General features: G+C 42.8%; 1 protein-coding gene across 5 annotated transcripts in view; it reads left to right on the top strand.

The window, feature by feature from the left end:
- The window catches only part of AGAP1 (ArfGAP with GTPase domain, ankyrin repeat and PH domain 1), a 308,025-nt gene that overhangs the window by 534 nt on the left and 282,744 nt on the right, over positions 1 to 24,747 (top strand). Inside the window, exon 1 of one of the 5 annotated variants that reach the window (XM_038142033.1) lies at positions 1 to 23,755. The exons of the other annotated variants lie outside the window; for them this stretch is intronic. Coding sequence (XP_037997961.1) covers positions 23,707 to 23,755 — 49 coding nt within the window. The 5' untranslated portion in view covers positions 1 to 23,706. The remainder of the gene's footprint in view (positions 23,756 to 24,747) is intronic. 5 annotated transcript variants of the gene reach the window in all.

The raw sequence follows: 24,747 nt of genomic DNA, 5'->3' as shown, positions 1-24,747 counted from the left end.
CCTCCCCCAGCCCCTGGCCCTGCACCCCCCAAAACCTCCCCCAGCCCCTGGCCCTGCGCCCCGAAAACCTCCCCCAGCCCCCTGCTCTGCTCCCCCGCACCAAACGTCCGCCAGTCCTGCTCTCCGTCTCAGGCCTCCCCCAGCGCATGGCTGTGTTTATCCACCCCCCACCCCCCCTTCCCCAAGACCATGGCTCTGTTTATCCATCCTCCCCCGGCCCATGGCTCTGTTTCTTACCGCTCCCTCCCTGGTCCCCTTCTTCCCCCCTCACCGCCACCCCGTAAATAGCCTTGTCCCCGCCGCCCCGCCTCCTCCATGGCCCTACTCCCCCTGATCTCCCCAGCCCAGGGTCCTGCTCCCCAGCTCCCTCCATCGCCCCCAGCCCCTTGCACTGCTCCCCCCTGTGCCCCCAGCCCCTGGCCCGCGGCTCCTGGGGAGCAGCCGCCGCCTCCCCGCTCCGGGCTGCCTGCCCTTCCTTCCCCCCTAGTGGCTGGCGATTTCAGGGAGCCGGAGGTGTTCCCGCTTGGTCCCCATCATTTCCTCGGCGCTGAATGCCCCGGGTGGCCCCTCTGTTGGGATTTGTGGGGTTCAGAAGTTGTTCTGTTCCTCGTCCGCTGCTGCTGTGCGGGATTCCTGCGCGCTGGGGTACGGTGGGAAGGATGATGCTCGCTCTGCCTGCAGAAGGGTTCGGGAAAATGAAATTTTCTTCGGCGCTCCCTGCAGCATGTGATGGAGACAGCGTGGGGCTGTGGTTTGGTGGTGTGAAGTGGGTAAACAAGACGTGCAGCTGGGTTACAGAGCGGTGTCGGTCTGTGCAGTAGTGTAAAAACAGGTCGGGAGGCAAGATGGAGATAACAGCCCTCTAAGCTTAGATTTATGTGCATCTGTCCCCGCAGGAGCACTACAGAGGCTTGAACTGCTTAGGATGCACAAAATAAGGAAAGACATCACCAGCGTAGGGAAGTCTGCAGATATTTTTTCTGAACTGTTGGTTGAGTTAAAAAGAGCAAGCGGTATTGACTAGGAATATGTATTTTGTGGAGAAATTTATGACTTATTTTGCATGATAACTTGCTGAGCTTCACATCGTGTGCTTTTCCAACTGGAGTATCCTGTGGCTGTTTTGGAAGGGATTCAAGGTAGCAAGCAGAGCGTGATGTACAGCAGCCGAGATAGAGCTGCCTAAAACCGTCTTGTGTTGGTGGCCTAGCTGGTCTTTAAATGATATGTAATCAAAAAGTCCCGATGGAAAAGCTGCTATTGAGATTGTTGCCTGAAAGATTTATTTGTGTGCCTCTTGAGCAGCGGAGCTTGAATAGACAGACATCCTGGTTCTTGCAGTTAACATTTTGGGTTTGGAGTGTTGTGTGGCGCGGCAGGGAGGCTGGCAGTGCCTGTCACTTATTACAGAGCAGTCCCCAGTTCAGCAGCTACATCTGACCGAGTGTGCGCCAGAGATTGGTGCGTATTCTCTGTTTTATTAGTCACCACTGAGGTTATGGTGTGGGGCTGTCCCTTCCTGAGGGTGCTTTGCCTTTTCTTTCCTCTCCCGAGGAGTTTAAAACTTCTGGTGGGAAGCACTGTCCCCTTCTCCGTGCTGCTGGAGGTTGGGTTTCTGCGGGGTGGATGATGCCTGCGGCAGAGCGTTTTTTCAAGTGGTAATTAATGCATGTTTCCGTGGTATAAATGTGTTTGTGAATAAGATGCTTGGGCTCTAGTGATGTGCCAGGCTGGTGTGGAAGTGGGAGGAGGATGTGAAGCGCTGGGTGTAGTTATCTCCTTAGCATGTGACTCGCGATAGTCTTTTCATGTATTAATGATTTCTGTTACCTAACTGTGGCTCAGCTCCTTTGTCAATCACAAAGATTTGAAAACCAAAATAGCAGTCTAAAAACATGTTTCAAGAGCTGAGAGGATGAGTAAAACCTTCACAGATAATTTGCTGTCTAAGTTTTATTGGACACTGAGTCATGAGAGCAGTAGCTCTGATAGATAGGAACGATTCATCTAGAAAATGAGTGTATTGTATGTCTTCTGAGGGCTCTCCAACCAGCTCTTAAATATTTAAAAATTGAATAGTTACAGAGTTAGAGGTAAAACAACAACTCCTCACTCCTGTGGATTACAGCTCCACCGGGCTGTATTTTTGGTGAACCTCCTTTAGCTAACTCTTTCTCACTGAGAGCAGCTTTTAAATCCGTGTGGTAGTGCCACGTGTTGCATGTAGGAAAAACAGACATTGGGTTGTGGTGGTTGCCTTCCAATTTTGCTGCAGAGAGTTTAGTGTTGTACTGATAACTCCCCAAATCACAAAATCTTTTAACCTCAGGGTGCTTGAGGTTCACTGACAGGAGTTGTGGTGTGGTTGGCATGTGGCTGCTGAGAAAATACGAAGTAACTTCCTGGAAGAGTTCCTTCCACTGCAAGGAGAGCTGTACCCCGTAAAGAGAAGAACTTGTTAGTTCAGGCTGCTTTAAACATCAACTCCAACCTACATGTGCTCCTTGAACTGCTTATTTGATACTCTCCTGCTCAAGAGAGGCTTGACAGCTCTGGAGAAGAACCTGCTTGGAATCTTAAGCAATTTGGGACTTTCAGTGAGGTAGAGTTCCTATTAGTGATCCCTAGAGTTTTCTTTTCTACATGGAGTGGCACTGTCTTTCCAGCACAGGTTTTATTGGCAATGTAAATCCTCTTCCTTTTTGCATTTGGAGTTCCTCTTACATTTGGAGTTCCTAGGAGTGTCTAGGCATACTTGCTGGACCAAAGACTGTTGAAATAATCTGAAATTCAAACTCGCCCTTCAGCAGCATTGTTTATATTCGAGTGCAAGAGTGCTGTCTAATATGAAGAGAGCAAGTGCTCAACTGGGTCCTGAATTGTCCTTACTTTTTTTGCACAGAGATTTCTTGCCTTGTGTTATTCTAAGTTACATGTGATACTGGATAAAACAGTTCTGGGTCATAGAGCTTCATTAGTTTTTCCTCAGTGGATAAAGGTGCTAAAATAAAAGTGGACTGCTTCCAGGTTCTTGCATGTCTGTAAGTTGTGGAGTCAACAGTTCAAAAGCATTTGTTCTGTATTTTTTGTGGGAAACTCATGCTAAGTAGCCAGTCAGTTTTAGAGTAACTCAGACTGTTTTATTAGTTTATTGACAGTGTAATTAATATTACTAGTCCATTACACAGACTTTACCATAGTAAAATCTGCCTCCCCATGTTCTGTAGTTGACAGCATCACTGCTTGGTCAGCATTAAACATTCCTTATACCAAGTATGTTGTGTGCTTAGAAGCAGGGAGAGAAAATATGAATTGCCTTCAGTGGTCTTTGGGTTACTGAAAATACCTTGAGGTTCCACGGTTTGGTGATCTGCAAGGGCAGGGAACAGCTGAATGTATCAGTTCCAGTGTCTCGCTATCCAGGCTGAGACTCGCACTATATTTTTATAAACTTTAGCAAGATGGAAAACCAAGGAAAGATAGTGGAAAACCCAATTTTTAATGCTTCACAAAAAGACTTTGAAACACTTTAGCCAAGATGTTGTATGCATTATTAATAATCTATAAAAATACTAATATCCTTAGTACCACGCTGATGCAGCAGGTGTTGAGCATCTCAAATAGTTTTATTTACTTATTTAAGGAGAAATTATTGCTTTAGTTGGTAAGAATGCCATACCAGGCATCATGTGGGTATGAATTGCTGTGTTCTGGAGCATTTTGTGATCTTTAGTCTAGTTTTTCTGGTAAAAGTAATTTTTGAAAAGGCATGTTGTAAATGCTAGTTTTAATTTTGAAATGATGATTATTAAGTGATTATGGAGAAATAATGTAAGTCCTAGGGGAAATGAGATTGTACATTTGGAAGTAATGGCTCAAGGCAGTGCGAAGATACACTGGCAAGTGTGTGGGTGGGAGAAAATGGGAGAAGATACGAACCTTGCTTTATTTTTTTCCTTCTGGTCACTTTTAAAAGTACTGTTTCCTGAAAATAAAGTAATTGAGGGTGGAGCTAGAACTCTTGAAGTACGGGAGCCTTAGAGGCATCTGATTGTTGCAGCTCTCCAGCTTTGCAGCCCCTTGGAAGCTGGCATTGAGTGTGTTGAGAACAAAGTTACGGCGGGAGTTACACTCAGTCCAGGAGATGAAGCAGCAGCAGTGTCTGAACACTTCTGCTGCTGAGGACGGCTGAGACAAACTACTTGAAAAATACATGTGCTGCAAAAGCATTGTTTTCTCTAGGGAAATACGAGAGTACAGCTGTTCCAGGCCAGCGTACACAGGGCTTGGAGCTACCTGGGATGGTGGAAGGTGTCCCTGCCCCTGGCAGGGGGTGGAATGGGACGGACTTTAAGGCGCCTTCCAACCCAGACCATTCTGGGATTCTCCGGGTCCTTGTTACATTATTTCAATACATCGAAGGAATGGTGGCATAGTTCAGCTGTTTAGGCATCACTGACCAAAGCTGAAGAAACCCGCAGATAGCACATAAAACAATTGCATCTAGAAACCATAATAGCAATTGGCCCCTTTGAGCTTTTGTTACGTTTGAATCTTGGAGCTGTGGCTCAAACCATGTAATCTGACAGATCAATCTGATTCTCCCAACAGCCATCTTGTTTCAGATTGCCGGGTGAGCACAACAGAGCATGGGAATGCTGTTTTTGTTGGTTTGCTGGGGGATTAAATCCAGGTGATTCAGGTGTGGGGAATCTGCCCACAGAGCTGGTGAGTAAGTGTATCCAGGTAGATTCTGAGCTTGCACAAACACAGTAAGCATTGTTTTGGGTGAGGATTGTTTCCTGTCACAGCCAGAGCAACGTGTTGGGGACAAGTCTCTTGATGCCCTTTTCTGCTGATTGTGCACGTGCACCTCTGTGCCCTGAGCTGTTAACCTGGCTCACAGGTAACATTCAGAGGGTGCTTAGCACGGAGGGTGCTGAGGTCCTGGCACAGGGTGCCCAGAGAAGCTGGGGCTGCCCCTGGAGCCTGGAAGTGTCCGAGGCCAGGCTGGACAGGGCTTGGAGCAGCCAAGGATAGTGGGAGGTGTCCCTGCCCGTGGCAGGAGGTGGAATTGGATGATTTTGAAGATCCCTTCCAAACCAAACCATTCTGTGATCTACTCTTATTGTTTGTAGACCTCCAGTGTGAAGGAGTTGGTGAAACGCAGCACATGTTTTGCTGTTTGTGTGGCTCATATGCAAATGGAAAGATATTTCTTTTTAATGCTGAAGATGTCAGACTCCAGCGTGTGGGTAAACAAGAAGATTCAAATGCGTGGTATTAACTGTACTTGCACGGTAAACCAAAAACTAGGTTTGGTAGTTGTGTCTGAAGTTCCTGGAATGTCTTACTCTGGCTTTAAATTATATGCTTCACTGCTGTTCTCTGCAAAAGCTGCATGATTAAATATCAGATGCTTTTGAGCAAGCGCAGAAGACTTACAGATCAAGAGGAAAGCCTTAAACCATTAACTTGTGAGGATAACTTCTTTCCCCGGGGCAGAAAAGGAGACCTGCTGTGGATCAGCTGATGTTGATGGAGCAAATGTGTAGCGAGGCTTTGGAGTTTTCAGGGAGTGTGCCGGCCTTCTCCCACCGTTTTCTTTGGGAGATTAGTTGAAAGCAGCAGGCAATAATGCTGATACAAGAGTTCGTGCTGCTGTGTATACATATCACTGTTTTTATTTCTATTTAAATTGGCAAATGAGTCCTGCTCCCTGAGAGGGGGCACCAGGAGGGCAGTGCAGCAGATTTTGGATTTGCTTTTGCTCAGCTCGGGCACTTGGGAAAAGGAAACACTTTGGAAGCTGGGTTGCTGTGTTTGTGTTCTGCATTGTACTGAGCAGTAACAAATGGCAGTTGTGGTTTCCGGGAGGTGACATCGGTGCTCAAGCTAAGTGTCTTCACAGGACTTATTGTCCAATTAGGAGAAGTGCTTCTTTTCCAGCACTTGAAGCAGCCATGGTCTTAGCCTTAACTTTGCCACCTGAAGGAATAGGTCTGTGTCTTTGATCATGCTGTGAAAACTGAGGTGGGAATATGAGGTATGTCATTAATTGCTAATATTTAAGGGATGCACTTACAACTGTAAGGCTGCAGTATGTTTGTAAGTGAAATTAAAAAAATCCCACAATCTTTTTGGCTAATGAAAGAGTCTTGGACAGTGCCAGGCAGTTGAACAACTCCCGAGACTTCAGGAATACTCTGTTCTCTACTGTGTCACCACTGGTTTTGTCCTTACCAATGAGCAAGGTGAATGGTAGCGTTGATATTTTTAGCAAATCTTTGAAGTAAAGGTAATGTAAGCTCCAGAAAAATCTCAGAACTCAGTTGCATCTCAACTGTGTGACCTTTTGCTGACAGTGCATTTCAAACATCCCTTTCTGCAATTGTTAGTTTTTATGTGAGGGGTTTTCTGTGTGACCTTTGTACGCACGGCTTTCTATCAGTTGTGGAACAAATCCAAAATGATTGCTTAGTAATCTACAGTGGATGAAGTTTTCTGTTCTGAGACAGCGAGTGGTATATTCAATAGTTTTGATAATCCTAATGTCTGTGGGAGTAAGAGATTTGTCTTCTGTTACATTAGTTTTTGTCCTTGACTGCCTTCAAGCACTATTTGTACTTTGAGTCACCTGTACTGAGGGAGAACTGTGGCTCAGCTTCTCTTTTGTGTTCCTGCCTGTCCTCACACCATGAAACAGGGCAAAGACAGTGCCAGATGTGGACAAGTTGGGATGCTGCTGAGTTTTGATGTTTGACTTTTGTGATTTCTGTACCAATGGAGACTGAAAAGGAGGGTGATTTTAGCCTGGAGTCTGTAAGGAGAGACTTTCCAACTACTTCCTGGTAGTTTTTGATCTGAAGTTGTTTGCAGTTAATTTGTGCTTCTCATGTAATTGTGCTAGGGTTATAAACGCAGCATAAATCTTGTGATCCATGTTAGAAATAAAGTAATGTCCCACTTAGATGTATCTTGGCTACCAGGAATCTAGGATTTCTTAGAAAGTTTGTTTTAAATTTTAGTCCCGAGGTGGAAACGGTGAGGATGTCAGGTTTCCTTGGTGGTGGTGAGTCCATTGTGGGCAGCTGGCAATTCCAAAGCCCTCTGGAAGTATTTAATCATTTTTTTCTTAAGTGGGTAGAAGCAGATGTGTTATTTAATCAGTATGTGCACACTCAGCCTCATTAATGCAATTCCAGGATCCTGACTAATCTATTTGGAGCCTGCATAGTGGTACAGATGACAGGATGTTAAGATAGTGGTGCATTTCTAAACCAGAGAATGACTTGTTCTTTCACTTTTCTTTCTTATTGCTTAAATAAGCTTCAGTTAACCACTTCAGGAAGCCAGAGCTAAAACCACAGGGTTGATCTGTGTGAAAGATGTAATTTCAGTGTTTCCTTTGTAGCTTTACTAGTTTACATAGTTGGATAATGAATGAAAACCCAGTGATGAGACAGTTACTTTGTTTGGTAATTTCCCCTTTTATCCCAAGGAAAGATACAGGCAAGCAAAGGGACTCTGGGGAGCACTGGAATTGAATCTATAGCTTTGGGTGTATTGCTTTGTGTTTGGCTGTGAGAAGCTTAAATTTTCAATTTTTTTTCATTGTTTTAAAGGGATTGAGCAACTGTTTATAGCTTAGAGCAAATCAATGCTCAACATGACTTAACTCAAAACCTCGACTTGCTAGTGCTTACATTTTCTATTAAACTAAAACCACAGATGTTGTTCCTTTTAGTAAATTTCTTATTAATTCTACCACTGTCTCTGTAATTTACAGCTGTCTTCTCCAGTACCATTACCAGAGGGAGGAGTGACACAGCCAGTCAGTCACCGTGGCAGGGCTTTGTAGCAGTCAGTGCTGGGTTATACAGATACAGTGGGTTCGAATGTGAGAGATCCTTATCTTTGTTTGAGCTTCTCATGCTCAGGACAGCAGCCAGGACGCCTGTCTTTTTGGTATCACAGCAACTGTGCTCTCCAGAGGAAATATGCTAAAAGCATGGCACTGGAATGCCCAGACAGCAATCATTTAAATGGATCCTATTTAACCTGGCAAGTGCTGGTGTGTCTGAGTTAACCCCTTGTGTGCCAGGAGCTGTTTGCATCACTTGGGCAACATCCCAACTCAGCTGCCTGGCATGTGAATTTGGAGATGGCCAGTGTGTGGACAAATAGCAGTTTTGTGCCTGGGTAGAATAATCTCGGACTTGGAAGTTTTAGTGTTGAAGAGATGCTACTTTTCCTATTTTTCTTTTTTTCCCCCCCAAATTCTCCCCCAGTATCTGCAGAACCCTTTGTTATGGCATCACTAGCAGCCCGAAGCTGTGTTGGGGACGTTAGGTTGGATTTTAGGAAAAGGTTCTTCCCCCGAGGGTGCTGGGCACTGCCCAGGCTCCCCAGGGAACGGGCACAGCCCTGAGGCTGCCAGAGCTCCAGGAGGGTTTGGACAGCTTGCCCAGGGTGGGATTGTTGGGGTATCTCTGCAGGGAGGGGGTTGGGCTCCATGATCCTTGTGGATCAAGATTATTCCTGCTCAGGAGATTCCGTGGTTCTGGAGGGTGACCTTGCTGTGCAAGATCAGACGGTGTTTGGACAGCTGCTGGTTTTCATCCAGCAGTGAATTTCCTCAAAGATACACCAGCCAAACTCAGGGAAAGGCTCCATAACTGGGAAAGTGAGGAAGGAGATTGAAACGTCTAAAGGCCGTGAATGGATTGATAAACATGAAGTTGAAATTCATGTCCAGGTCCAGGAAACAAGTAGGCTTGCCTAGAAACATAGGGAGAGTAGTTTTAGAGCTATGTAAATGCATTATAGAAAGGATGTAGGAGTGTTCTCAAAGCATAAAAATGATTGTGGCCTTTGCAGTTTAAATCTGCTGCTTTGAGCTAGGCTAGCAGGTGCCAATTGATGGAATGGTCCTTTTCCCACCTGCTTTCTGTACTGTTACAGCCAGAATTACTCATTCAGTGAAATTCCTTCAGGTGGCTTGGCTTATAGTAATTTTCATGTCTCCGGGGCAAAAATCAGGTCATCCCTCAGCCTTCCTGTGGCAGCTGTAGGACATGAATGCAGCCAAGAAATCCACAAAGCCAACTTAGGGCAGCAGGAACCAATGGCACTTCTTGTCATAGACTTGGCCTAAGAAATTACCTGTGTTGCTTTCAAAAAGTTGATCTGACTGCAGGGTGCAGAGGATCTCCTGGAAACTTATTTCATCCATTTAGTAATGCTGGAATAGTAAGAGGGAGTAATTGAGCTGCCATTGGATTCTTAGGTTAGAATATTGATGTATTTTCTTTTGTAAATTTTACATAATAGTCTGAGTTAGGCCGCAGTGACTGAGTTGTTCCTGATGTGGAAAGAGAAAACATTAATTAATATTAGGTCATAGTAAACTGTTGCAGCCATAGTACAGCGCATGGACAGGCCTGGTAGGTGTTTATATTTAGGTGAGGTGGTTGACATGACAAATTTGGCCTGTTAAGAAATAATCAAAAGTCAGAGATAGGCACTTACTATGACTGAAGTGACGTACAGCTTAATATCTGCTGCTGTGGGAGGCAGGTTATGGAGCAGGTATGAAGAGAGAGAAAGATGGGCTGTAAATCTCTGATTTGGATCACTGTTGAGCACTAAAACTAGAATGATAGCTTGGAAAGTCTTTACAGATGTGAGGATTTTGATAATAATAAAAATCACTTTGTCGAGAATTGCACCATCTCTGTTTCTGGCCAGAAGGTGTTATTGGTTGTGCTGCCAAGGGTACAATTGTCAACTATCAAAGCTAGTAAATAATGACAACGGAGGAAAATTATGTACCATTGCTGTCATGAACATAAAATCAATGATGTAGCAGAGTTTAAAGTGCTTTTGTAGTAAAGCTTTGTTCATATTTTCAATACATGCTAAAGAATTAATAGGATTATTTTCTTTCCACTGTGAATAAATCCGAGTAATAGTTTTCCTTCCTAAAATTAGTTTTGGATTGCTGTTCAGGCTTGGGGTTGAAAGATTTCTGAGAGTCCCTGGGCCAGCTTCTGAGCCCCTGCACAGGGTGGTGACATGAATGACGGATGATGAGACTGTAGGAACTGACAATTGTGCTGGTATGTTCCGAATACAGCAGACGTGTATAGCTGCAGCCTGAGTGCAGGTGGGACCCTGCTGGAGTGGTTTATCATTTTTCTATGGCAATTCTGCTACTTGAATGGCAATCTGTAGTTCCACCCTTGGAGCTGAGTAAATGAAAGCAGGGAGGGCCAGAAACAAGCTGAGGAAAACGATTCCTATACCCTGAGGCAACTCATCCATTTAGTCCCCTTTCATTATTTTTCTCATGCAAAATAAGAGTCTAATTTTAACCTGCATTAATTAAGCTTCAAAAATGCCTCACCGCTATGAGGTTGTGGCATTTAATAGTGTCTGGATGTACAACAGTACATCAATTTATGGTGGAAGGATCTGGCTGTTGACTTACTTGAGAATGAAATTTAGGTAGGGTGGGGCACAGCTTGCTGCGGGCAAAAGCTGGGCTGGATACCCAGGTGTGTGAGCCTGAGCTGGAGGAAGGGATGTGTGTCGGGATCTGGGTGCCAGGCCATCAGTACCTACAGCACACACCTGCCTTGATAGCTGCTTAATATCTGATAAAAGCAGTATTGGAGCTGAGCTCAGGAGCCCTAGGTGGCTTCCAGGAAGAGATCCCTTCTCTGGGAATATTTTGCTTACTGGAACATCTTGCTTCCCGCATAATAGGATGCAGTCAGAGGGTTGCTGGTTTGATTTATGATGCTAATTGGCGTGGTAGTTGATGTGAACTGCATGTACTAATTGCTCACTTGCTAATCCTTTCCAAATTATCTGACAAAAGCTTTTAGGATGGAGCATTACATGTGTTTTAAAACTGGTCTGCAGACAAACGTAAACAACTGAGGGGCTTGTTTTGCTTTAAATGCGGAATTCAAGTGCTGGTCCATTTTAGTCACTGTAAAGTTAAAGCAGAAATTCAGTTGCTTTTATGTAGTCTCATTATTGTTCTTTGTGGGATTTAAACACAGCTGAAAAAATATTCCAGAACATGCTTCCCCTCAGCTTTAAGCTGGAAAATTGCCATCATCTATATGGTAATAGTTTTTATGTGTTATCTGTATGGTGAAGGCAGAGTATGTCTGTCTGTGCAGCTTTATGTAATGGAAAACACGGTGTGCCTTTTGAGTTGGTGGTGGTGATGTCAGTGCAGCAGAAACTGCAGTGGGAAAACATAAGGAAAATAAAATGGAGATATTCATGCAGTGTTGGGATAATGAAGGCATTTTGGCTGTGATTCTGGTTGAGGATATATGCTTTGACTCTTTCACTGTGCAAAGCAATGAAGTTTAATATAAACCAGGGAGATTTTGTATTTCCAGATTGATAGGGAAAATCCTGATGTTCGATTATGGAATGCAGTAGTCTAAAGAGATGACTTTTACCTGTTCTTAAATAAGGCCAGAGCTGTTTCAGGAGGGAGCTGGTTCTTCACACTGAGAATTGTACAGGCTGCTCTCTGTGTGAATAGGGAGGGTTGCTTTGCTTCTGTAACATATTGCATTAAAGTGGGTGTTTGACAAAATGATCATTAATCTATCTCAAACTTAATATTTCAAGGTGATTTAGACACTTTAATCATATCAAATTTTCTAATTTGAGCCTGACTGGCTCGCTCTCACAGCGAGCACTGAAATGAGATTACAGACAGCTGAAAGAAATTAGTCAATTTGGAAGCAAAAAGCATTTAAATACAGGTGTTTGGCTGTGATTTGAATATAGCCTGTCAACAGCAAGAGGCAAAATACTTCAGTGACCTAAAAAGTGCAAATATGTCCCTTTAGGGATTACTTGTTGTTAGGTAATGACATGTTATTAAAATTAAAGCTCACATTTATATCCCTTGATTTGCTAAGTAGGCCAATAGCTTTTGAAAAACTTGGTTGATAAATGGGGAAAATGAATTTTGTCAGAATTTGTAGGGACGCAGGTAACTACTGCTGGTGTTTTGGATGATTATTTTTTTAATTAATATGTAAATAAGGTGGTGTACTCAGGCTGAACCAGCTACCTGCTAGAAGCTTGAATACAAATCCCATCATCTTGGAAGAAAGCAGCACTGGAGTGTTTTAGAAGTTGTCTGGTATTCCTGAATTCCAGTGAAAGGTGCTGTCAGAGGAACCTGTGTTACCATGCAACGTGGAGACATTTCTCCTCCTCGCCTGACATTCTGCAGCTGGTTTTGTGTACCTCTCACACTGTGTCTCTACTCAGCAGGTGGAAATATTGCCTGCTAGGTAAGTGGTGATATTTGATAAAAGCTGGTGAGTGATGCCACATTCAGGAAATGAAATATGGATAAATTACAGTCACAAAAGGGATTAGATCTTTTTCAAACGAGATCATTGAGATTGTAAGTTAAAAAAAAAAATCCAAAACAACAAGGTGCTACAAACAGGGATGAACATAGTTGTGTAAATCTGTGTTCTTCCTGAGAATGAACTGTGTCTGCTATTTCAGCATCTGTCTCTTGTTTGTCTCGGTGAACTTGATGCCATCAATAAAAAGGCTGTTCCTAGCTAGGTATGTCAGCAGAGACTGGACATTTATTGTCCTCAGGATAATCTATGCCCTGGATAGGGAGTAAGGTACAGGTTTCACTGGGAATAGTGTGTGGAGAACACTAGATAGTGCCAGAGAAACCCTCTCCTACCCTGTGACTCTTTGTTTGGGTTGGTTTCTGCTGTAATCAGTCCTGGGTCCTGGGCTGTGTGATGGCTCTGCTGTGAGGATCACCTCTGGATTGAAGAAAATTGTTACCTGTGGGTGTAACAGGCACTTCTTACAAATTCAGGAGTTAAAAACTAAAATCAAGAACAAGTGCAGTGGGCTTGAACTTGAAGACACCTGATTGAAATTTACATAAAGGTCTAGAACAGCAGCAGTGATGGCAACAGGATAATGCTGATTATGAACTGTCCTCCAGATTGTGTATTGCCAAATTGTTGTATTACTGTCCTGTACAGAATCAATTGAAAAAGCAAAGAATTAGACAAGCCTAATTTTAGTCCAGCTTTTAAAGCAGAATGTAAAACCTGAGTCTTAGGAAATAGTACAGTAAACACCTTGAACATGTTGCCTCTGTCACAGTGACAGTGGCTCATCTGTTAGCAGCCACGATGGGTTTTGTGTTTCGGGTGCTGTGGCCGGGCTACTGCAGGAGCGATTCCGCATTGAGCAGGGGGGAACTGAAAGCCCAGTGTGGTTGCTGCTGGCCCTGGAGCTTGAATCAATTGCTAAAAATTTACATGGAGATGTGTCTGTCTGCAACCCAAAACGCCCGAGTGAAAACCAATGGACTTCAAAAGCCTGGGAGCTGCATGTGTGAGTATTCTGTTAGGTTTGATGTCCTTGGGAATGTGGGCAAGTGGAAGCTGTGATGCTGATGAGGGATGTGACCATCATGGGGAGAGAGCGTGGGATTTGTTTTCTAGCTGTAATAGCTTCTAAGTAATTCCTCTGGAGCTGTAAAAATGGATTTTAATGGTCAAGATAGCTGTATATGCTTGAGCTATGGGGTAGTGAGTGGTTTCCTCACTTGCAAGGAGCATTTTTTGCTCAGTTTGCCTCCAAGCAGGACAAACAGGCCATTGAACATAGGTGATGGCTGGAATGTAGCAGCTTCAGTGTACATTGCTTCTACTCTCCCAAACTTCTTGAGTGCTTGCAGGCTGTTGGCTTTTGGAAGCAAAAATAAGCCAAATTCTTGTAGTAGTCAAGGACCAGCAGCTGTTCTGGGAGACTTTGAGATAGGAACTAAAATTACATAACTTGTGAGAATTTTGAAGGCTTCTGGATTATCACTTTAGTGTGCTTGAACATTGTGAAGGGATTTGCTGGATCTGGTTCTTCTTCTGGTTCCTGGGATTGCCAACTTTCAGGCTAATTTCTATATTTAGACATTTATGTGTGCTATGTAATAATGAGCAGCTGATGTAAAAGCAAATATTTTTAACTGCTTGGCACTTGTTTAATTTGCATCTTACATCCACTTGGCAGCAAATGTATGAATTTGCAGTTAACTTTTACCTGTTTAAAATAAAACCCAGTGTATTAATTTCTTTAAAAGAACAGTAAATCAAATTACTTGTATTTATGTTGCATTCAAGTGGGAGGTGATGGGGAGTGTTCCTAAGAAGGAATGGATAAGGGCTAATGACAAATTGTGATACAAGGTGGAAATAACTGAGATTGAAAATCAGATCTGTTTTCTGTAACGTGTTTTCCATCCAGGGGCTGACTTGCATAAAGCCAGCATACTGCTTTAGCTTCTGCTCTTTGTTTACTCTTGAGGAGGTGGAAGCTTTATGTTGAGAAAAGGACACAGAATTTGTTGTCTCCTTATAACATGTGGCTGATTGCTAATCTTATGGAAATGATGTATTGAGCAGATGAGACCTGATTAATAATAAATAAAGATGCTGAGAGTGGTTTGGGGGGGGGAATTAAGCTTTTATTTTAATTCTTTTTAAACCCCCACAGAGTAAAGCCTCTTTAAGCTAGTCAGGTAAGCATAGTCTGTAACCTAGGATTATATTACTCTGCTCCTTTGTGCCTTAGAATTACTACAACCTCCATTCAACTCGAATTCAAAATGAGGTGACGTGCTGCCTGATTCCCAGGTTGGATTTAGCTGAAAGTAATACTAGAAATGTGCAAGACTTGTGGTAAAGTTGAGCAGCAGAATATAAACTTGCTAAAAACAGAGGCAGATCTTCACGGCCTTCTGAGAGCGTAGTGGAAGAGTGGGTGAGCCTGTGATATTTAATCTGCTGCTGCAGAGCTGATAGGCTGGTGGAGGGCTCTTGGCTCTGGTGAATTGCTGTCTTACCCCCAAATGTGCTTTTCCTCAAGGAGCAGAAGCAGGGTAGGATGCTGCACAGAAACTCTTGCTGCTGAACACCTCAGTGGGCTGTGAAATAACTTCCAGGCCCTAACAAACTTGAACCTGTTTCTCTGGGAGAGAAGGTTCTTCCAGAGCAAACCATATTAAGGAAAGCGAATCTAGTCTTCATTCTAAATGTTTGATTACCCTTGACTCTGCAAAGTTGTTCTTTTTTGGAGGATGGTCGGGTTGTCTGTTAGACTTGTCACTGAAAGACACCAGTTTGTTACAATCCCAACACCCACTGTAGTGGAAAGCAAAGGATTTCTCTAACTTGGTAAATCTGTATCCGAGGCTTGAGTGAAATCAGCAGCATGTATCTGAAGTCAAGTAATGCTAATGCTGCTTGGTGTTGGCTACTTTGTACGGTGTAATCTTAAGTGATTTTGTAATTAATGGGTGACTGTGGTAATCCCTTAATGGTGAGATAATTGCAGCACTTAGAGGAGCAACTGTTGGCCAAAACACACAAGTTTTGCATTGGGTAGCTTGCATTTTGTGGAAAAAGTATTATTTATCCCCAAGTTCATGGGTGCTTGAGTCCCGAGTACATTTGACTCACTCAGTCCCTCTTCCCTGTCTGTCTGCACTACGAAATCAGAGGACTCCGTAGCTGATTCCCTCTGTCAGTGACTCTGGGAAACCATGGAGTGCTGTAGAGATGAGAATCCTGCCAATATAAACTTTCCATGGAAACATTATCAGGAAATTGAATTGAATGAAAAAAATAAGCTAACAGGCCAGCCTAGATCAGCCTTCTCGTGTTGTCCTAATGCTTCCTTTTCCCTGGCTAACCTGATACTGAGGTGTTTGAGTAGTCTGATAATGGATGAGTGCAGATACAGCCCAGTCAGAGCAGTAACCCTGCTCAAAACATAGGTCATCAGCTTTTCAGAAATGTCATCTTGTATTTCAGTGAAAAACACTGGGTTTATGTCTTCAGGTTCTTAGTACACGTTAAATTTGCATCACAAGTTACAAAGCTTTAGTGAAAGGTTCTCTGCATTGCTGAACAATTACCCATATAATTTTCACCTTTTATTTTTAAGATATGATACCAGGAGTTAGGAACTTGAAGCAAAAAGTGCTTGTGAGCAGAATGCACAGTTCACAGGATTTCAGGGTAAATCAATGAATTTTCTTTGCTGTTGTACTTCCAGTAAAGCTAGGAATGTTGGAAATTTCGTTTACCTTGTTTTCTAAACACTCAGGGGTCAGATCGTATGTTGAGAATTTTTTTAAATTGTAGATGTGCTCAGTGGAGATAAATGGTCTATCTAACTGTAATATGTCTGCTACAAGTACTGCTGCATTTCTGTGCAGTTTCTTTCCATCTCCTTGTTTTAAAACCTTTCCTAAATCCTGTGGTTCTCATATTGATACTCTCAAATTCTAAAATCTAAACTTGGAGAAAAACGTTGCAATGATGGAAGAGTTGCAAATTTTGAACAGTGTTGCCAGATCCAAGGCAATCTCATTTCTAATGTGTTACTCTTGAATATTCAGAGTATGCAAACAGGAGGAAGTTTTCTCTTTTAAAGTTTGTGTCCTTTGGGGAGTGAGAGACATCTGAGACAAATCTGTTGATATAATGTTACTGCATTTCTGCTAGATAGATATTAGTTAAGCTGTATAATTTTTTTTTTTTGAGAAAGACTCGTTTAAAAACAGATTTCAAGTTGTTAATTCATGTATTCTACTTTCTGTTGGTATTTTTTGCCTGGAGGTGGAACAATGGCTTGGGGGTGTGAGTAAAACACCAGATCTGGTGCTGTGGTAGTGGCAGGGAGGTCTCACTGAAGAGAGAGCTTTGTCAGTCAGTGTGAATCTTTAGTGATGAGTATTGTTAGACACCTCAGCATTCAGTAAAGAATGCTCATCCCCATTAAACTGAAGCACCTTCCAGATCCCTTGGATCTGAGTTTCTAGGTGAGGTTTAATGGAAACACATTCTGACTTACTGCTCGGAGCGTTGGCCTTTTAAAAATGCCTGCTGCTAGCAGCTTCTGCTAATTTTAGCTCGTGTGTTCTTGAAATGCCACTAGTAGCTACATACTTAATCACACTGAAAATAAAGGGACTTTTCACTCCCTGGAAGATGTGTAAGGAGCCATGGTGCTATGCAGCAGTTTTGTCTTGAATTCCATCGTGGTTGAAGCTTAGGAGTTCTCCACTGACTTGCCCTCGGGTTTCTGTTCAGTTTCAAGTAATTGCCCAGGCTGTGCAACTTCAGGCACTGTAGCTGTGCCAGAATGTGTATTAAATGCCGGTCCTAATCCTGTGGGACAAGGGTCAGCATGTTGGAAGTGACCCCTGTGTTGCATCCAGATGAAAACATAGCAGGAATTAATCTAACAAGTGCATTTGTCCTGGAAGTTGAACCACTTCACTGAAAGCTTATTTCAGTTTGCAATTATTCACTGTTTGCCTAAGAGTATTAGAACTTTCATTTGTCATGAGCCAGAGTGAAGAATTACATAGCAGATCGCTACTGGTTTATGTCTGAAAATAATTTTGAATAATTCCTGCTTGGGCTGTGGCGCTGTTAGTGTGAATCCTGGCTGGAAACAACCCTTGCCTGTGTTACTGCACTTGCAGAACCTCACAGCTTTGTGGGGGGAGTGTTTGCCAACACCTGGTGATAATCCCCTCGTTGTCCTAGACTGAGAGGAATAAAAGCTTTGGAAATGACATCCTTTTCCTAATGGCAGGAGCTGAGGGGGCAATGTTTGTCCTGGTTTAAATGTGGTCTGGGTGTGCAGAGGGCTGGGTGCTGCTCCTCAGGGCCACTGCCTTTGATAATTTTAATTATTTGCCGTATAATTCAAGGTTAGTTTTTCCTCAAGTTACCTAGAAAGAAACGCTCACTATTCAGAACTGGTTTTTATTCTTCTGTCTAGGACAACACGGGATTATCACCAGGTGTTTGTAAATAGACAGACAGTGTGTATTGAACACTTAAATCTGATCAAGTGCTTGATCCTGTAATCTCCTGCAGTGATTATCTTTACAAACAAATCTGCAAAATACTGTTTTATTTCCTAGAAATACATAGCAAGCGAGTAGGGCTGATGCTTTGTTTGTCAACAGGAAGTGTTTTCTGGTGGGGATGTTTCATTTGGCACTGGAAGTGTGGCTCGTTTTGGTTTGTTTGTGGGCTTAGCCAGATGGACAGGCCGAGCATTGAACAGCGAGAGTTGTTTCTTTTCTGGCTGAGCTGAGACACTGCAGAAGTCCCCAGTCTTTGTTGTTTCAGACCCTAACCAAGTTGGACACCTTCAGTTTGTGCAGAAAGCAGAGCTGTGATCTGCGTGCTGATCAGGGGCAGCAATCGATTTTCCTTGGCTGCTGGCTGCTACTCAGAGCTAATTTTTATTTCAGCAGGTTTTGTGGATCTGCAGAATTCCTTCTCTCTTGAGTCATGTCTCAGATCGATTGGGACTGAGGCACTTGGAGAAGGTTTATGCAAAACAATGGTACTTTTTAGGACTTGGTCAGATGCTTACTTGGCTGTAGCTGTTGCAAGATGATAACTGCAATAATAAATATTGCAAAGAAATTGGATCTTATTGCATTCTCTGAGCAGTTATGAGAAGGACTTAATTAGAGTTCTGGGAAAGAGATGAAGATCAGTCTATTGTGGCTGAACTGGGAGAGAAGCATTTTGACTTTGGCCTAGTAACTGTGCAGTGAAAAGAATTTATATTGACTTTGAGCAACTGAAGTGAAATATAAAAAGTCACAATACCAGGGGAGTCCTGTACTGCTGTAATGAATTGGGGCTTGGCTGGCTTTATTTGTTTGGTTGGTTTTTTTTAGAAATGACAAAACCAGGCTAATAAACCTTTGCCTAGGAGCAGTGACGATTGCTATGGAAGAATCTCAGATGCTTCTTTTTAAACAGTGGTAAATACAGTATGAGAACCAAGCCAAAGGGCTGATACTCAACCCTGAATTAGTGTTTTCAGCTTATGCTTATTACTGAAAAAAGAGTACACGTGCATGTTAAAAGGTCAGTACAAATTTGATTTCTTTGCCTGCTTTAAGACTCAGCTATAAGAGCTTTTTACCTTTTGCTTCGTTAGACATATTGAGTTGGTGATGTTAAAAACATTTGCTTGAAAAATAACTTTGTTTATTGGTTTACAGATCAGCTGTTTGATTTTTGATCTGAAATTCAGGCAGTGGCTGAAATGAAAACAAGTGAAGGGACCCCGGCTTGCTGCCCATGTGATGGAACAGGGAGAATCCCAGGCAGGAAGGAAAAAGGAGTGTAAGTGTTAAATGACTGAGTGCCACTGCCTTGATGATTACCCTCTACTTCTTGGAAGAACCTTCTAATGAGGATCCTTGTAAGATGCCTCCTTTGTGCTAACAGCTAATGATGGAGATGGGCTGTGGTTCTCCACAAGATCTTTAGGAGGTTTCAGGCTTTTATGAGTGTTTATTTGCATGGGAGGGCAGATGATAAGCAGGGAACTGAAAAGGGAGGTGGGCGGCTGTCCAAGCTAATAAACACACTCAGAGAAGTAATTAGGGTCTGTATGGAAGGGGAAAAGTGAGGAGCATCTGCAGCCACTGGCTCAGGAGTTTTATTAGTGTGAGAGATGAATTATTGAAGGCAGATGTTCCCAGAGCGTTCTCCAGCTCTGTGCTAATGGAAAAGGTGATGATTAGCGTGAGTTGGTTGATGGCTGAGGAGGAAATGCAAAAACCATCTTAAACTACCAGGAATTGCTGCTCTTTGGAGTAGATTCCAGTGAGGGGTGACTTCAGTTCAACCTCAGCTTGCCTTAAATCGAGCTACCTGGTTGAATTCAGGCTTTCCTCAAATTATTGTCCCTTTCATGTTTTGTTTTTTTTCTTTAAAATGGGCAAATTTGTTGTTCCGAAATAAAGATGTCATGAAATGAATCCCATGTCTTCTCCATAAGTGAACTCTGTTACAGGGGAATTCCCCATGTTAGGATAAGGTAAGGATTATGGGGTGTGGACTATGAGTTGGCTGTGCCAAATGTAATATGGATCAATTAAATAAAATAATTAATTTCAAAATCATTTTTCTGGCAGATTCCTGAGTTTTGAATTTCAGTAGGCCTTGCAAGTAGCTTAATTTACTATGTTTCATAATAATCTAGATCTGTCTCACTGACTTGTTCTCATACTGGAAAAAATAAAATGACATCAACTACTTTTTCAACCTCTCTTTGTTCATGTTGGGGATGAATTTCTTTGACAGGCTGCTTTGAGTGAGACATGCTCTGGCAGACGACTTCAAAAATAGAGCTCTGCTAACACCTAGGTTTTAGCATAACAATGGCTGACGAGGAAAACTGTTGAAATATTGATGTGAAGTGTAAGCCAGGACGGTGAGAAAAGGATCTATAGTATGTATAGATATAAACCAAAAAAGTATGTAAAATGTAAAGCAAAATCATACCATTATGGAATAACACACAAAGAAATATCTGTCTGCCACTGCTGTTAAGTAGGATATCAGAAGCTTTTAAAAGGTCAGATTGGAGCTTTGCAATAAAAAGATAAATACCCAGAATGGATTGTGCTGACCATTTGCCCAAGACTTGCTGCTGCTAGGGGCTCGTTTTTGCCCACGTAGTTGATTTAGGTCGCTCTGAAAGCCTGCAGTATTTTGAGGATAAGCTGCTCAGTTCATGAGTATGCATTCTGTGGTTTGCTTCCCATCCAAGGCATCTGTGGGAAGTGCTGGTTGGATATGGTGGCTACAAATGCACTTGGAAAGCAGATCTCCAAACAAACCTGTGGTTTGGTTCTGCCTGACCTCTGGGGCTAAAGCAGCCAAGTGCAGCTGCCTGTTCTCTGGAGCTCTGTGTTGAGTAGCAGGAGCGCAGCTGATGTGTAGAAGCAAGATAATTTAAGACTTGAAATAGCTGGTCCAGAATTGTTCCCTGTGAGGGTGGGGAGGCCCTGGCACAGGGTGCCCAGAGCAGCTGTGGCTGCCCCTGCATCCCTGGAAGTGTCCAAGGCCAGATTGGATGGGAGCAATCTGGGCTGGTGGAAGGGGTCCCTGCCCATAGCAGGGGATGGAAGGAGGTGAACTTTATTGTCCCTTCCAGCCCAAACCATTCCATGATAAATTGTTTGTCAAGTCATGTGTATGGAAAAGAGAAAAGCAGACTTTGCTGTGAGCATGGGGGCGTGTGCAAGAGCTGGAGTTGTTGCTCCTGGATTAGCCCTGCAGGTGCTTTCCTGTAGCTTAAACCAAGCCTCTGCTGCATCAACAAAGGGCAGCAAACAGCCAAAGCAGTGGGTAAACAGTGCTGTGTGACGGCTGAATTCCATTTATCAGATTATAATGATGGGAAAGCATTTACAAGAACGGTGAGGAGTTAATTCTGTTGGGTTGGCTGATGCCGTAATGTTCTGATGATCAGCTATAAAGTAATTCCAGCAAGGAGGAATCAACTTCCTTGACTGATAATTCATAAATAATGCTAGAGGAAATCACTACCTCCTATTTGGGAAGGTTTACTGAAGTAACAGATATAACTGAAAAAGTGTGTAGAGTGTTTAGCCCTAGATAATTATCTAGAATTGTAAAACTGAATAAAATCTTCTGTGGTTGATCGTGACTGCTTTAAAGACATTAAGCAACACTCTCATGATGTAACACTTGCTAAAGGGTTCAAAATTAACCAAATGGTGATGATTGAAGAGTAAAGAGAAAAGATAGCATTTTGAACACATTTTCTGCTAGAAATAAGTAGTAGCTCTGAGTCAATAAATCTCCTTACATGACTCTTGTACTACAGAAACTAAAAAATCAGACTTGAACCAATAACACCTGGATAAGTAGAAACTGAATAGAGGAACAAGACTGAAGAACTGATGGAACTAGCTTTCCTCTGTGAGTTGGTGTATTAAGTTTCATCTAATTTAATTTAACAAATGTAAAGTTATTATGGGTGTCTTGTACAAAGGATGGAGGGTAATGAGAGTATTTGTTGGCTTTTATATTTTTAAAATAATACTGTAAATGGAGATTACAATCAGAGCTCTATTGAATAAAGTTGGTTACATTGAAAAGAATCTGTGGGGCATTTGTAATCTGAGGAGTGAATAGACAGAAGGCAAAGTTCTCTGGGATCCTTTTATTAATTTTTCTGACTTAAACAGCTAGATATCTTATAGCCTATGTGCTATTGTAAATAACTGAGGTTCAATTTTACTTTCTTGCTGTGTATTACGGAACCAGTTACGGTACAATGCATACATGCTGAACTCTGCATGAGCACCATTCTGAGAATAGAGGGAGAAAGGAATAAATGAAGGGACCTACACAAGGGATTGTTGTAAGAAATGAGAGAATGTGGTTTCTGCTTCAGGTTGTAATGTGCCCCTCCAGTGTGTTGGACTTTGTGTTTCTGATCCCCTCTGTTCTCTTTGAACCATCTGAGGTGTGCATTGGTTAAAACTAGAAAGATGGAAGGTGCAGTGATCAAGTTCTCTCTGTCAGGGAAGGTACAGGTGGTACAAGTGGAGTAACCTGTGAATCATGACAAGATTTAGCTTGATCTGCATTTTATAGCCAGACCAGTTAGTGGTGGATGTTGATGAAATATCCCTACTGCAGTTGGTGTAGACTGGCTGATCCATAGCAAGCCTCAGTGATCCTGACTTCGTATCCCTCCCTCAGTTTGCTGTTCGTAAAACTGGAAGTCCCAATCTTGGCTTGGAAATTTGAGGCTTTGCAAATATCAGTAGCTGTTTCCAGTAAGAAAGAGGCTGTAATTACTTGGACAAAACTTGACTGACATATGAACAAGATGTATCTGCTGGGGGCTTACTGCCAAGAGTGGATTTGTACTTAAGCGGATGTAATTGCATGGACTCTGTACTGGATTGTTTGACAGATTAAATTTCTATGATAGTGTGAGATAACAGGAGGTCACAGTCCAAGAATAAGGTTCTGAAGTGTATGTATTCACAGCTGGGGTGCTAATCTGATTAATTGAAAGCTGATTCAATTCATAATAAATTTATGTTGTTGGATCCAAAAGTGTCAGTGCCAATTGTCAATGCCAGTTGTGTGTGAGGTCTGTGCATTGAGAATGGTCTTTTGCACTTGTGCTGGGAAAATCTGAGCAGGGTCTCCACTTGGTAGCATCTAAAGCCTGAAGTAACCACAGCTGGCATGCTAAAAAAAAGGGTTGTTTGGGTTTTTTTTACCCTGGTTATCAGGCTAAGAACCACACTGATACTGGGCAGCCTTTCACTGTCAGATACAGAGTGCAATATAAATCTGTCTGGCTGTGGCATTAAGGAAATAGGAGGTCTTAGATGTGGTCAGTGGTGCTGGGTATCAGCACACAGGCTCTGATAGCAGCTGGTGTTCTATTTTTAGAACCCCTGAGGAGCAGTGATCCCAAAGTGTTGATTTGCTGCCTCTTAGGTCAGTGCATGGGAGAGCTGGGCCTGGCACGGCGCAACCACAGCCTCCTCCTGCAGTGCCAGCACCGTGCTGCAAACGGGGGCACCTGGGAGCTCTGCCTCTTATGTAAGAGGAGGAAATGATTGCCTGGGATGATGCAAAAGGAGCTGGGGAGCTCCGGGTGGCTGAAGGTGGCATCTCAGAGAGCTCTGTCCTTCCCTGGCCAAAGCCTTGGTGATGTGTTTGAATCAGCACAGGTGCGTCTAAGCAGCACACGGGCGGATTTCTGCAACTTGCTTCTTTGGAAAGGATGTTATTTGCTGCAAAGGAACTGGAAGAAGATGGCATTTCGAATATAGGTATGATGTTTCTCAGCTTTCAGTCCAGTTTCTCTTCTGAAATAATGTCTTTGAGCAGGTTTCCTATTTAGAAACAGGCATCTTCTGACTGATTTTTAAGTAATGCACTAATGAAGGATTGCTTGGAACACAAACAAGTTGATCTTGCCAGAATTACTCAGGCAGGTACCTTGCAGCTGGATCTGATGAAAATTCAGTCCTCTCTGTAGGTATTCAGCTCGTGTCATGTGGCAGGGAGATGTGTTTGGTGGAGAGAAATTTAATTTAAGAAACCCCATTAAGTGGATTGTGGGGTAGATGCAGTAATTCAATAAGCTGAAGTGATTCATATGCATTCCTGATCATTTTCAAGAGGCTGTTTTTGCATTGCAGGTAATTTCGTATTTGTACTTCAGGTTTTCGCTTGTGCAAGAGGTAACCCAGAGATGTGGCTGATAGCAGAGGCTTTCTGAAAATCAGGGAAATATAGCTATTGCTTTAGGTTGTGCAGGAAGCAGTAAGGTTCTGTGAAGTCTTCTGAAAGCCTGGATAAACAAACAGTGTTACAGTTAGAGAGAAACTCTGGAATGAAGACCCTGGAGGAGCAGACTAATCTTCTGTTAAAAACATCTGAAGAAAGGTAATGATCTGTACAAGTGGAATGTTTGGAAACAGTTAATTTAATTAATTAATGTGTCCTCTTTGCTCATCTGAAAAAAGCTTTTAGAAAGGACTGCAGACATCTGCAGTGCTTTTTAATATTTGATGGGCTTCTACAATTCTCCTTACAGAAAATTCGTGACCTGCTCTATTTCTGTGAGGCTGCTTCACTGAAAGCATGATGGAGATAAGTCAGATGGATTCCTTATCTTCCTGTTGAGACACCAGATCTTCTGCTGCAGACTTACTTTGTGGTTTTTTTCTCGTGTTTGTGAGCTCTCCACCAATAGGTAATTTTTAGGGACCTGAAACTGAATTACTTGCCCAGGATGCTGCTTCAGTTGGTGTCTGGA

The sequence above is a fragment of the Motacilla alba genome, chromosome 7 (genome assembly GCF_015832195.1).
Source record: "Motacilla alba alba isolate MOTALB_02 chromosome 7, Motacilla_alba_V1.0_pri, whole genome shotgun sequence".
Classification (NCBI taxonomy): domain Eukaryota; kingdom Metazoa; phylum Chordata; class Aves; order Passeriformes; family Motacillidae; genus Motacilla; species Motacilla alba.
The sequence above is the reverse complement of the archived record's forward strand: the minus strand, read 5'-3'. Positions and strand labels throughout refer to the sequence as shown.